General features: G+C 34.1%; 1 protein-coding gene across 1 annotated transcript; it reads right to left on the reverse strand.

Annotated features, from left to right (window-relative positions):
* Positions 1–832: 832 nt before the first annotated feature.
* On the reverse strand, positions 833–4,361 carry LOC120085872 (uncharacterized). The gene is made up of 4 exons (XM_039042118.2): positions 4,085–4,361; positions 3,219–3,853; positions 1,919–2,969; positions 833–1,338 (listed from the first exon to the last, which is right to left on the reverse strand). The coding sequence occupies exons 2-4, from the start codon at positions 3,766–3,768 to the stop codon at positions 1,152–1,154; spliced, it is 1,788 nt and encodes a 595-aa protein (XP_038898046.1). The 5' UTR covers positions 3,769–3,853; positions 4,085–4,361; the 3' UTR covers positions 833–1,151.
* Between the last annotated feature and the right edge of the window lie 9,554 nt (positions 4,362–13,915).

Below are 13,915 nucleotides of genomic sequence, written 5' to 3' on the forward strand. Positions count from 1 at the left end.
ACTTAGAAATCAAGCAATTTCACTTTCAACTTGGGTCCTACAATACAGTCTGTTGATCCGTTCATCTTGTAGAATAAATGCTTGTTGCCAGTTCATTGGAACTTTACATTGTGTTTATTGCCAGTTCATTAGAACTTTAAATTGTGGTTGATTGATAAGCAGAGCTTTATGCATAATTCCCTACCTGCAGTTCAATGTTATATCAAATTTATCAAGAAACTGTTTGTTAAGACCATTCTGTCATCACATGGGCTAACTACCAACCGCAATCATTGTTATTCAACAAAGATTTTCTTTTTTTTCCTTTTTCCTATTGATTATTATCTGAATTAACTTAAGCAAAATTTGTAAGACCTTTACCACCCTACCAAACGATGGTTTTAACAAATAAATTCTCCACCGAATTGCAAGATGAGCAACCGTAAAGATTAGAAGTATGTGAACATCTACACCGTGAGAAAGCAGTAAACTAGAAACGTCTAAGTTTATAATGGGTCATTTTAACAATTGAACCTATAAGAAATGAACCAAAATATTTGCATTGAAACATGAAAATGGAGGGCTCGTTCAGAAAACTATTAGAAAAAGAATCTGGTATTTTTTATTTCAAAATTATCCTTGAGAATTATAATCAAATACCTACGTAAAGGTTAATGTAATTGTATAGTGATTCTGGAAAGAAAAGATTTATTTGGTGTGAAAAGCAAGTCAACCCCCACATCTAAAAGTCAAGAAAATGAACAATTTAAATACCGACTATATAAAACATATCTTCATGAAATAAAATTTAAAAAATACAGAACTATGTAAGATCAGCTTAGAACAGGCCTCATTTTTCTCTAAAACAAATTACCATAAAGGGTACCGAAGACGTAACCAAGTATGTAACATAGACCAAGATAGACGATGGGATAAATAATTACCCCTATATGCACAAAATTTACAACGAGATCCACAGGTTACATGTCAACTAACTCTATCGATATAGCTTTCCCCCTAACAAGTGTCCAACAAAACCATGCTCTATGATTTACATTCTGTGCTTTATGCTACTTTCCAACAAAAGACTATTTGGGAGTTTCTTCAAGCAGAGGGTGTTGAGTCTTACATTGACTATGAATTTGTTTGGCAGTGGAATCAATGACATAATGTCATGCAGGTAAAAAGAAAGGATCTTCTTTATTTCCAAATATCTCGAACAACTGCTTGGAGTAATGTGTGGCTAACTTTCTGCAGAGGTCAATGGCATTCGGGTCATACTCCTCCACCTCTTTAACAGATTTGTTGAGATTACCTTGTGGATTGCCATCGGTGAGAAACTCAGCTAAACTGGTGCCCCTGTTAGAGAAATTACAGTGAATGAGCAAACTTCAACAACAAACTTACTGCAGTGTTGACTCATTTCTCTTCATGTACAAACTTTATAACAACAAATGCGACAACACCAATTTTTTGCAATGTCCAACTTTTTAAATAGGGGTAGTTGCAAATATAACAATCAGGTCTAAAATATTAGCAGATATAGCGCAATGCAAAAGAATTTGTAAATATAACAAAATATAAATCTAGCTCTAAGAGTCCATGGACCATAGCACTAATAGAAGTCTATCAACAATAGAGGCTATCATCGATAGATTTTGCGATATTTACAATTCTTTAAAAATGTTGCTATATACTTAATTCTCCGCCTAAAAAGTGATACCATTGCAATTATCCTTTTAGGTTATAGATCTTCTGTGTATATTGTCCCCAGCTTGTATTTGAGAAAATGTGTGTTGGAGAAAAAGTGCAAGAAGACTGTACTAGTGGCCCAAAATCAAAATGACAAAGAGGAAAAAGGTAGTAAACACTTTTAAGGTGCATTGGGTTACTTAACAGAAAGAAATCAATCATGTTCATTGAGCTGGACATCATATACCTGATAGCATCGAACTTGCTGAATCCTTTCTTGTTAGAAAACAACGTTGCTTTACTTACTTTCTCCTCAGAAGTTTGCTGTCTATATAGGGCACACACAGCCTTCATACACAATTCAGGATCCTTGCCAAAAGCTGCAAGCATATCAGCCTCATACTCCCATTTCAATTCTTTTTTTCTCCTTCCTAGCTTAGATATTATCTCATCATACCCTTCACTTCCATTTGATAAATCTTCTGACTGAGAAGTGCTTCCAACGTCCGAAACTTCAGAGTCGCGAACAATAAATCCTTCCAAGCTATCACTCTCAGTCTCTAGCTCTGACCCAACATCTTCCAGTTCATCTTCAACATCCTTCATGCCATTCTTGATTTCAGCAATCTGACTTGAGGAGTTTTCCTTTCCACTTCCTTTCTCATAGTTATTTCTTAACGGCACTAAACGCCTCCTTGCAGGGGTTTCACTAACCACAACTTTGTCACACGCAGAAGTAGGGTCATCATACGATTCTGAACCTACTTGTGTACAGTTTGTTTTCTGAAGAGGCAATTTTTTCAGTTTGCAGATTGGAATATTATCGTCATCATCAGTTTCAGTGTCGCTGGTTATAATATTAGAAGCACGTATCCTTTTAGGTGTTGAACTAAAGATAAATTCATCACTAAAAGTTTCCACATTTTCCACATTTTTTGTACAGCAATCAGACTCGCTCAATTTGTTTATATCGCCAATTTTCTCATCAGAACAAATAGATCCACATCCACTTAAATCTTGAGCGGCTGAAACACAAGCCTCACTCTTTTTTCGAATCTGAGAGGGCAATTTGGCAATACTTACTTCATCATCACTATCATCAATGTTAATGACACCATGTAAAGGTCTAGAAACACCTGGAGTTAATGGTGCCATCTTTTTGCAGGGGCTCTCTTCTTCGAAACTCAACTTTTTTCTAACTCGATTTCCATGCTTGAAATAAGATTCTACAGTATAAATTTTCTTTCCTCGCCCAAAGGAAACAGTAGGATTGGGTGTTGAGCCATTTGGAGGTGTTCCTATCATTAGAGTATATCCACCAAACATAGGGAAAAAATGTTTAGAATTCAATCAATTAGGATGAATCAGATTAAAAGTAATATGAAATTTATTTAGTGTGATCTATTTAGCACATGCGCTGGTAAAAACCTTCATGACTACACATCAAAGATATTAAATATTCTACAATCAAATCCTACATCACTGTCATATTGAGCGATTATGGTATTAAGAGGGAAAACAATAACAAAATTAAAGAAAAAGAATACCTGCTTCCAAGTTACTAATTTCTTTACTAAGATCATAATGGTTAAAGGCCACACCATCCGAAGCACGAGCTTCAGGACTCAATGATAATCCAATTCCCCCTTCAAACTTCCCAGAAAGCACTGGCTCGTTATCACCTTTCCTTTCATCCATCTTTGAGATCTGAATTTCCAATTGTTTGAACTTATCTTTCCACAGCTCAGCCTCACTTTCAGCCTTCTTCTTCTCAACAGCCAAAACATTATTCTCAATCAGAAGTTGAACAACCTCATCGTCCATTTCATTCTTATCAACTAAATTCACATCTTCTTTCTTTCCATTCTCAATCCAAATTTTTAGCTCTGATTCAATGACGGACTTTTCTGACTCCAACTTCTTCATTTGGGCCTGAAGTAATTCATACTCGATCTTCTTTATCTGAATCTTCAATTCTAACTCTTCACACTTTTCTTCAGCTTTTTCACACCTCAATTTCAGTTCATTGCACTTACATACATCATTTAGTTCTACTTTATTTCTAATTTCCTCCACATCCATCTTCACATCCAACATAATTACAAAAAAAAGCCGAATCAACTCTGAAATAAAGAATACCCCCAAGTATTTTAAATCACCAGAACCATCTCCAATGGCATACCTGAATATTAAAATGGATCAAAACCATAATGAAATACAAGAGGTTATAAGCTGATAGTAGTATGGTCTAATACAGAAGAAACAGAAGAAGGAAAACAAAAAAGGGGTCATCTTTTTTCCGCATTTTTTCTGTTTCCTGGGCAACAAGCAAAAGTTTCAGAGAACCAAACAACCCCACATCCAAAATTAATTTAATATTACGAACTACCCAGTTAGTAAAAAGACTATTTACCTTGGTTTTCTGTTCGTCTTCTCGTTCCCTAGTTTACTCGGGAGCCAAACGGGTTAGAATAGAACGAAATTACGCGCAAAGACAGAGAAGCGTATACGTACAAATCAAATGAGGATAGAAATTGGGATTGGGATTTTGTGAGGGTTTTGAAAAGGGTGAAATGAAACTGCTCCAAGTGCGATCAGGAACAGACTGATGTCGCCATGCTTCGAGGAGAAGGAAGCAAATATATGACAAATTATTCAAACGGTTAAAAATTATTTATACATACATAATCGCGAATAATGGTTGATAATTGTGTTTTTATAAACCTAAGTTGAGAAAGTAAAACTCAAAAGAGGGTTTGGTAAATTAATGGTAAATAAATAGTAAATTGATGTAATTTATAGGGTGGAAGCTACGAAGCACACAGGTTACATAATATGGATACGATCGGATACGACGATTCGTCAATTTCTAAAAAATTAAGATACAGATACGTCTAAGGATACGTCATTTTTTTAATATTTTTTTAATATATATATTTCTAAAAAAACAAAGATACTGATACATCGAAGATATATATATTTTTTTTTTTTTGAAAAAATCTAAGATATAGATCAATTTAGCATACAGGTTAATAACAATAACACAAAATATAATACAAACACTGAAATACGATACAATATCTAAGATGTTGAAGTACAATAGCTAATAAAATGCAATAGAAAAGTGACTCATATTACAAAAAAAAAAAAAAAAAGAAGATTAGAGCGAGAAGTGTGAAGATAAATGAATAATTTCTTCATTTAATTGTTGAAGATATCCAAATGGTTTATATTTTTGTGGACTCAAATATGAAAATGAAGATTAGATGATTCTAGGGTTTGGTCTTTTATTTATTTTTTTCCTTTTAGTTTTAGACTAGAGTAGTGAGCCTTTTAAATAGGTTGTCTAGTTTTAGATTGAAAAAGATTAAATGAGTTGCTTATCTTTTTTCTTTAAAAAAAAGGTACGTGTAGAAATAAATACGTTAAATCGCGTGTCAAATACACATCTGAGAAGTATCGAAAGTATCGGTATCCGATACGTGTCTAATACGGATTCTTTCTCTCACATGAAGTATCTGTGCTTCATAGGGTGGAAGAGATATCCACAGAGCTCCCCGCCCCATATTCCTCAATTAAATATATATATATATATATATATATATATATATATATATATATATATATTTAACAATTTCTTAAACATATCCAAATTTTGGTAATAAATATTCAATTTAAAAAGATATAATTAAAATGTTAAATTCTCATAATTTTTATAAATTAAAACTCAACAATTACAACATCCTATCTTAAATATTACAACATCTAAGGAATTAAAGTAATAAAGTCTTAATCTTAAATAATTAAAACCTCCATAATTATCTTAACAAAGTCTATAATATAATATAATATATCTATATATATATATATACTATAAATTTATAATTTATATACAAAAGTCGAGGCAGGACAGGGGCATGAAGCGGGGGCGGGGGTGGGGGTGGGGGCGGGGTCAAGGTCGAGGAATATATTCCCCGTCCTCAGCCCCAACTTGCAAACGGAAAAAAAAAAAAAAAAAAAATCCCTACTCCCTCCCCAATTCCTTGTGTATTCGAGGATTTCCCGTAGGGCCCCAGCCCCATGGGTTTTTTGGATATCTCTAGGGTGGATAGAAGGTTGAGTTGATTATTATAATATATAACATCTTTTGTCGAGTTACATATTATTTTTATCTAGATTATAATATTTTGTGTTTTGGATGCAACACTATAATAAAGAGAGATTTGAAATAGTAATAGTATAGTTAATTGTATGTTATAATAATTAGATAATAACTGAAGCCCGTGATATGGAGAGGGCTACTCCACCCACTTGAATTTAGGGGCCGAACACCTTTTAGTTATGTGAACAAAGTAAATGATCATTTCAATTATTTTTATATTTCAATTTATGTTCACTTATTCTTCTTCTCCAGACCAAGAAGCGAGAGGAAAAAGTGAGAGTGAGACAAAGGAGCGAAAGCGAGAATCTAAATGAAAGAAAAAATCGCCAAAAAAGAATTATTGTTGTCTAATAAGGAATAAAAGGAATAAGCGATAAAAAGGAATGAAGAGCAAAGAAGAAGAAACAAGACATCATGGGAGTGTCAAGCCCTCATGTACCTTTTTGGATCAAATAAGTACTTTCACATTGGTTGATGTTGATGTAAGTAAAGGACTATTTTTCATTCTTTTTCCTCTATAACGGGCATCCATACAAAATTTACTCACAAATTGTTATAGGATGAGCACAAATCAAAACAAGCCATATAAGTTACAAATAATTTGGATATTTAAAGTGTGATGAAAGAAAGTGAAACATATTTTTATTATTGAAACATTAAAAAAAAATAGATTAAATTATAAAGATTAAATTCATAGTTAAAAACTTTAAATTAAATTGAAACCATCAAATCAGATATGTTTCAATGTCAAATGTAACATATAAAAAAGTTAAATATGTAGTTTATTTAATTTGAATGAGTTATGTTTGATTTTTGTCAAATAACAACTCAATTAAGTCAAATTTGACAAATATTTTAATTGTGTATTTATTTGATTTTAAAAAAAAATTTGGAGAGTTACTCAGTTGTTAGTCTATAAATAGTAACTTGTTTATTCATTTGTATGATCTTATTCCAATTTTAAGAGTTATCTTCTTTCTTTCTTTCCATTTGATCTTGAGTTGAGTTAAAGAGCAAGTGTCCAAGAACTTTACTAGATTCGAGTAGTTCAAAGTTGCAGTTCTACAAAAATTATTCGTTGTATTATGATGAGACAATTATTGTATCTGCTTACAGCCCCTACATAGCTAACAATTGTTTTCAGGACAACACTAATAAGAAGCGTGCTTGACTAGCTACCTGTTAATCTTTCCACAACATATGGGGGGGGGGGGGGGGGGGGGGGGGGGGAGGGGTTATAAGTTTGGGGTTATTTCAGCTTATAGTCTTTGCTAACTTTTGAACATTATTATTGTATACAGTATGTACTATAATTATGATATCTAGTTGAACTGCAATTAGTTTGTTAGTGTATTTATATCTTATATATAATTTCTTCCCACAAAAATATAGTCACTATGTTGGTGACCAAGTTTTAATTTTTTTAGGAGTGTACATGAGTTAGGTTTGGGTTGGATTGAGGGTATTTTTTGGACAAACCCGAAAATTCGGGATGGTTAGGTCGGCAACCTAAAAGACCCAAATAAAGTCTTTAACCCAATCCAACCTAACCTGAATTTTAAGGGTTAGATTGTTGGGTTATAACTTATTTTTTACTTTTAATTAAAAATATATAAATTTAAGAAAATTGGGTGGCAATTTAGAAATATAATATTATAAACATGTTACTACACTTTTTATATTTTGCATATATGTCATTTTTTTTAAATTCTATTTTAAATTTCTGTCAATGATAGAACCAACCTTATCTTCTTTTCTTCCTTCCTTTTCTGGCTTGCTAACCCCATCCCACCACAAAAACTATGTACACATTACATTTTTCATAAGATTTGAACAAACTTATTGTTTATTTAATAAAATATTTGATATTTTATTCAAACTCATTGTCTATTTAATAAAGTATATGATATTTTATTTATATTTTAGTTGTATTAACCATAAACCAATAAATTAACATCCAAGGTTACTTTGTAATTTAAACATATATATAGAGACATACGGGTGGATCACGTTTAAGTGATAATCTAAATGGTTTGTAGTATATGGATAAGGTTGGGTACCTTATCCTGGTAACACTACGAGTATGGCCTGTTTTTTAGGTGTTACAATTGTTGTAAAGTGCTAAAAATTATCTGATCTTGATCATTCATGTATAAACATGTGAGCGGGGATATTCTATATAAAGAAGTTTGTATAAAACCGGACCACGAAATGTTTAGTCTCATTATATAACACTATTTATAATAGAGACTTACATTTCACCAGGATGACCATAGGTAACATGACTTGAATCCTGAGTGAGTTGTGACGTCTACCTATGAGGGTGGTCCTTTAATTTGTATGGGTCAGAGTGACCAGTGTTGTGTTTTATGTCCTAAAACTCGTGGTATGTAAACAATGGAGCTTATTCTGAAAATTCAATAAAGGTGTTATTGAATAAATCTATTGCTTGAATAGAAATTCAATAAACCTAAAAGTCCCTTGACTATTGGATGAGTACTTGAACTTTATGTGAAGACATAGAGGTGGATCAAGTTCGAGTAAATAGTCAAAATGATCTATAGTACATGGATAAGATTGGATACCTTATTCTGGTAACACTATTGGATACGACCTGCTATGTAGTTGTTACAAGGAGTTGTAAAGTGCTACAAACGAAGTGATCCTAATTCGTTCATGTTGGACATGAGGAATGTGTGTGTCCTTGTGCAAAAGAGTTTGACAAGATCGAACCATGAAATGAGTCACTCTTACTTTATAACGTTGTTTACTGTTTAAGACTGACTATTTCAAAGCGATGACCTAGGTAACTTGACCTTAATCCTGAGCTAACTATGAACTCTTGTTTATTCGGGATTGCCCTTAGATTTGCATAGGTGAGGGTTGGCTCAACAGCACCGGCCCAATATGACTGCCATTTCAGGGGTAAGACTTGATAGATAACTGGAGACATAGGGTGCAAGAGGGAATTCACTCCTACCCGCTTTAGGGATAGTAGAGATGTTGTTCCCTTAAGTGCTGATTATGGGGCTTGAACAAGGGATCTCGCCCTCCCATTTGGCATGAGAGGGACTCGGTTTTATGATTGGATCACAAAACAATTATTCATTAGGGGATCAGTGGGACTTAAGGAACAAGAGGTAATTTCGGGGATAAAACAGAGATTTGACCCACCCGTTATTACGAACAACTTGTGAAGGGTTAACTTACTAATCATGGTTATATCAAGTGAACATAATATATCTAGTGAAGGGAGTTCAACTATGGGCTTTAGTGGAGTGACTCATTAGTTAACGAATGGGGGTTAGATTGGTCTAATGAGTTTAGCCGATTAATCTCGGATCGTTGGAGTCCATGATCTGTAGATCTATGAGGTTCCCCTACTAGCTCGGAAATGGATAGCTCTAAAGTAGCGTGATAAGTTAATTTGAAACGTTCAAATTAGAATCAAATGGAATTGGAGAAAATATATTTAAATATGATTTAAATATATATAAAGATGAATTTGTGTAAAAATTAATTTAATATTAGATATTAAATTAATTAGAGTTATTTAAATTGTTAAATAATTATTTATTAATTTTATTATAATTTTTGAAATTAATTTGTAAAATTAATAAATGTTGATTTTAGAAATAAAATATTATTTTAAAATCAATTTTGGATTTTTGAAAAATGGAAAAATTACACAATTTTGAAAAAATGGGTTTTCATCTTCAACTGGCTTACTTGGAACCCACTTTTTCCTTTGCTTTACTCCAAGCATGAGCTGCATCCCATGTAACACATCTCTTTGCATGATAGTCTGCAATATATTGAAGAGATTGGAGTGAAGAAAGGCAGTAGAACCGACTGAATTTTTGCTGAAAAATTCGAATGAAGAAGGTGTTCTTCAAATGGGTTCTGTTCAGTGAGTTTTCTCCATATTCCCTTTGATTCCAACTTATTTTGAGTCCCACAACTCAATCTAGAGCACCAAGAGGATAGTAGGGAACATCTTGTGGCGGTCTACACAAGGATTCGAAGGATTTTGCAACTAGAAATGGAGAATTCGTTGGTTTAGCCAAGATATGTTCATGAAACCCATTATACTCTATTTTTAGCATGTTTCTTTTCAACCAAAATTAATGAATTAGAATGCTTATGGATCCTGATTTCTTCTGTTGCGAGCTAGTGTAGATCCAACAATTGGTATCAGAGCATCTTATAAGCATTCAGTTCGGATTAATTCTAGTTTGGTGGGTGTTTTGTATGAAAATATGAAACTGTTGTAATGATATGATTTTTTGAGATTTGGCCTTTAATTTCTCTTTGATTTTCTGTTTAAATTTGTAATTGGCTCTTGTTTGATGAGCTTTAATGTCTTCCCAAGACTCTGTAATTTATTTGGAGTCATTAAAGTTGAAATTAAGCTGTAATTCGAAGAAACAAGCAAAGGGGCCGAGTTGCAGATTCTAGACGATTAGCCTCTGTTTATATCGACGTTGAGCTTCAGTAGCTAAACGATCGTTTAGCTTCATACGTTAGACGATATGAAGGAAAAGCTAAACGATCGTCTAGCTTTAGGCGTTAATCATTTAGGTGTTGTGTGCTAGACGATCGTCTACCTCTGGAGCTAAGTGATGCATTGTTTTGCTATGCGATGGCACTACATGATCATGTAGCTTCGGGTGGGAGCTAAGCGATAAGGCGAAGAGCTATGTGATGGTGCTGAGCGATCGCTTACACAATCGGTTACCTTTGATCTGAAGCTAAGCAATGTGACGAAGAGCTATGTGATAGCGCTGAGCGATCGCTTACACGATTGTTTACCTATGAGCAGTAGTTGAGCGATGCGTCGATTGCTATGTGATAGCACTAGGCAATCGCTTACCTCGGGTGCGCGCTAAATGATCAAGACGTGGTACTAAATGATGGAGTTATACGATAGTGTTTGACACTAAGTGATCGTGTAGCATCCTCCGGCGCTAGACGATGACACTATACGATAGAAGGCAAACACTATACAATTGTGTAGCTTTGTTAAATGATAGGCGTTGGTTGCTAAACGATCAAACAAACACTAAACAATCAAGCCAATTGCATGACGATGGTCGTCAATGCTAAACGATCTGACTTAACGAGATTTTGAGCGAGAGCAAGAGAAGCCGGTTCGACCGGTTCTCTTGACTTTTGGTCCAGGTCAACTTCAAATGGTTTGTGGTTGGTCCAGTTCAGTTTCTGCTAGTCCGATTTAAACGGTTCCGGTCCTGTTCAAGCGTTTTGGAGCGGTTCGAGCAGTGTTGAAGCTCTTTTTATAATAGTTAGGCTTTTGCTTGCTTGTTTTTGCCAAAACTAAAACCATATCATTACGTGTTTAATTATTTATGCATTGGATGTATGTTATAATTAAATAAATCTTGTATGTGCATATAGTATGCCATTTAGATTTAAAATCCCACCATAGGAAGTATGCAACATGCATTGAAAGTATGTTATAATTTGTTATAATATATAGTATGCATGTTAGGGTTTCTTGTATTTAATATAAGTGTTATATTAGATATTGAATGCTTGTGTGTTGTGGATGTTTAGCATGTCTAAAGTTTTATAAATTGTTATAAAATTAGGTTAGACATTTAAAATCCATAACGAAGAACAGTTGCATGCTTACGTAGGTTAACTACTTGTTTTAATTAGTTAAATATGTCGTTAAACTTGTAAAACTAGGGTTACAAACATAACTGGTATATAATCATGTCGAAGGTTGGGGGTATTTAAGTTGACGGTCTATGGAACACCTCCTACCTGGGGAGTATAGCTGAATAATTGAGTGTTGGTAACCAGTTTTATGAGTATCCATGAGCGATGTGAGGTAATAAAAGGGTTTATCACCTAGACATCATAGGTTTAAGTCCATTTATAAGAGTTATACATAGATAAACCACATAGACTTAGGGTTATTTTTATTTAGCCGGAAAAGAACCTAAGTATGTAGTTACCCAAACAATAGAACACTTCAGTGGTAGTGAATAACTTATATATGATAAAGTTATTAGAAAACTTCAGCGGGAGATTAATAACCTATACGGTATGTTATTCCTAGCTCTCGCGTCCCTAAGAGTTCACAGTCTGGATTTAAGCGGTACTTCGTGTCACCCTGGAAGTGACCTCCCTACGGAGAGTATTTTTAGCTTAAATTTAGACTTTGGTGAATAAGAGGAAGTTATTCAAACAGAAATCAAGTGTATGATTTCAACTGCCAAATCTCCACATAGTTCACACCGTGAGATTCATATGACACTTCGTGTCACCCTGGAAGTGACCTCCCTACGGAGAGCAGATGTATGCGTTAATACCAAGGTGGACGGAGGAAGTAGTTCATAGTAAGTAGGTGAAGGAAATGTGTCAACATATCCTATATTCTCCTCCATTAGTCTGAACCGTGAGATTCTTATATTGCGTCTGCTGGTTAGCTTTAAGCGGCCCTTTGCTAGTCATTTAACGACGGCTATCCCCACGGAGGGTTGTAACATAGGATTCTGAACAATCCAGGCTTCAGTAACATGAATAAGGTTTTATAGTTATGTCTTGGGTATTGTTTTCTATTTTCAGAGCGATACTCATCTGTTCTATAAGATCCGAAAATGGCGGGTCTACACTTACAGAATTATTAATTGTTAATAATGTCTGACCAAAAGTGGTACCTAAATGACTATCGGAATATGAGTTATTCGGAGGTAGTATTTAGTTAAGAATGTTTTGATGTAGTATTGTTGCAAAAAAATAATTTTGGGTAAATTATTAAAATTACTCAAACTTGATTGGATACTTAATTTCAGAATGAAAAGTTCATTAATACAAGTGTTGGCAACAAATAAATTTATTAGGGATAATTATGTGAATTAGAAATCAAATTTGAACACGATACTTGTGATAGACAATTTACGGCTTGTCTTAACTGAGGACTGTTCTCCCATTCCTAGCTCTAACACAAACTAAAATGTTTGGGATGTATATGACAGATAGGTCAAGGCTAATGATATAGCTTGTGCTTAGATTCTCGCTAGCTTATCTGATGTGTTGACAAAAGAAGCATGAGGATATGAGTACTGCCAAAGAGATTATGGAATCTCTGTGAGGGATGCCATTAAGAACGCTTACAACAGTCGCATCAAAGTGGGGACCTATGTTTGTGAACATGTCCTAGACATGATAGTCCACTTTAATATGGCAGAAGTAAATGGTGCTGTCATGAACGAGAGAAGTCAAGTTGGTTTTATTCTAGAATCTCTTCTGAAGAGTTTTCTGCAATTTTGAATGTATTAATGAATAAAATTTGACTACTCTACTCAATGAGCTACGGGCTTACTAGACAATGTTGAGAACAAAGGGTCTAGTGTCAGAAGTAAATGGTACTACTACTGAGAAGTGAAGAATGTCCTTCAAGCCTGAAGTTGCTTCCTCTTCAAAGAGTAAGAATATTCTTATGAAGAAAGGCAAAGGGAAAGGGAAGAAAAAACCTTACTGGATTGAAAGGCAAGGATAGTGTTGCAAAGAGAAATGTTTCCATTGCAACGATGAAGGGCACTGAAGGAGACACTACCCTCAATTTCTTGTCGAGAAGAGAGCAGAGAAAAGGTAACTAGGTTAACTTGACCCTGGGACCATTTGCTCAGCTCATCCAGTGGGAGAAGTTGCTACTTGGTTTTAATTGTTAAAACTTGTATAGAACAAATTGTATATATTTTTGTGATAAATGAAATGTTCATTTTCAAAAATTATGTTTGTTCTAGTAACCTTTGTTGAGAATCAAATTGTTAAAAGCCATTTGTAGATATTCAGATATCTAAATGGCTAGATCAAAGTATAGAAAGTTTAAAGATTTCTAGATCTGACTGTTAACAAAGAGTTGTTGAGTCAGGTCAGATGCAACTTGCTCAAAGAGTTGAGGGTACCTCAATGTAGTGGGAGGAAAGTGTGCTTCCTGGCCATTATTGAGATTAAGATGGAATCACCTTATAGTTTTATCTAAAGCCTATTGTATACTAAAATGTTTACCATAATTCTCTCGACTAAAGTATTTGAGAATTACCTAGTAGG

This window comes from Benincasa hispida, chromosome 1, assembly GCF_027475165.1.
Source record: "Benincasa hispida cultivar pf3 chromosome 1, pf3_genome.v1.1, whole genome shotgun sequence".
Lineage (NCBI taxonomy): Eukaryota > Viridiplantae > Streptophyta > Magnoliopsida > Cucurbitales > Cucurbitaceae > Benincasa > Benincasa hispida.

Coding starts and splice junctions, on each gene's coding strand:
- LOC120085872 (XM_039042118.2), bottom strand. CDS start 3,768: ATGTTGGATGTGAAGATGGATGTGGAGGAAATTAGAAATAAAGTAGAA. Junction 2,970..3,218: donor AATTAGTAACTTGGAAGCAG/GTATTCTTTTTC, acceptor CTCTAATGATAG/GAACACCTCCAAATGGCTCA. Junction 1,339..1,918: donor AGCAAGTTCGATGCTATCAG/GTATATGATGTC, acceptor TTTCTCTAACAG/GGGCACCAGTTTAGCTGAGT.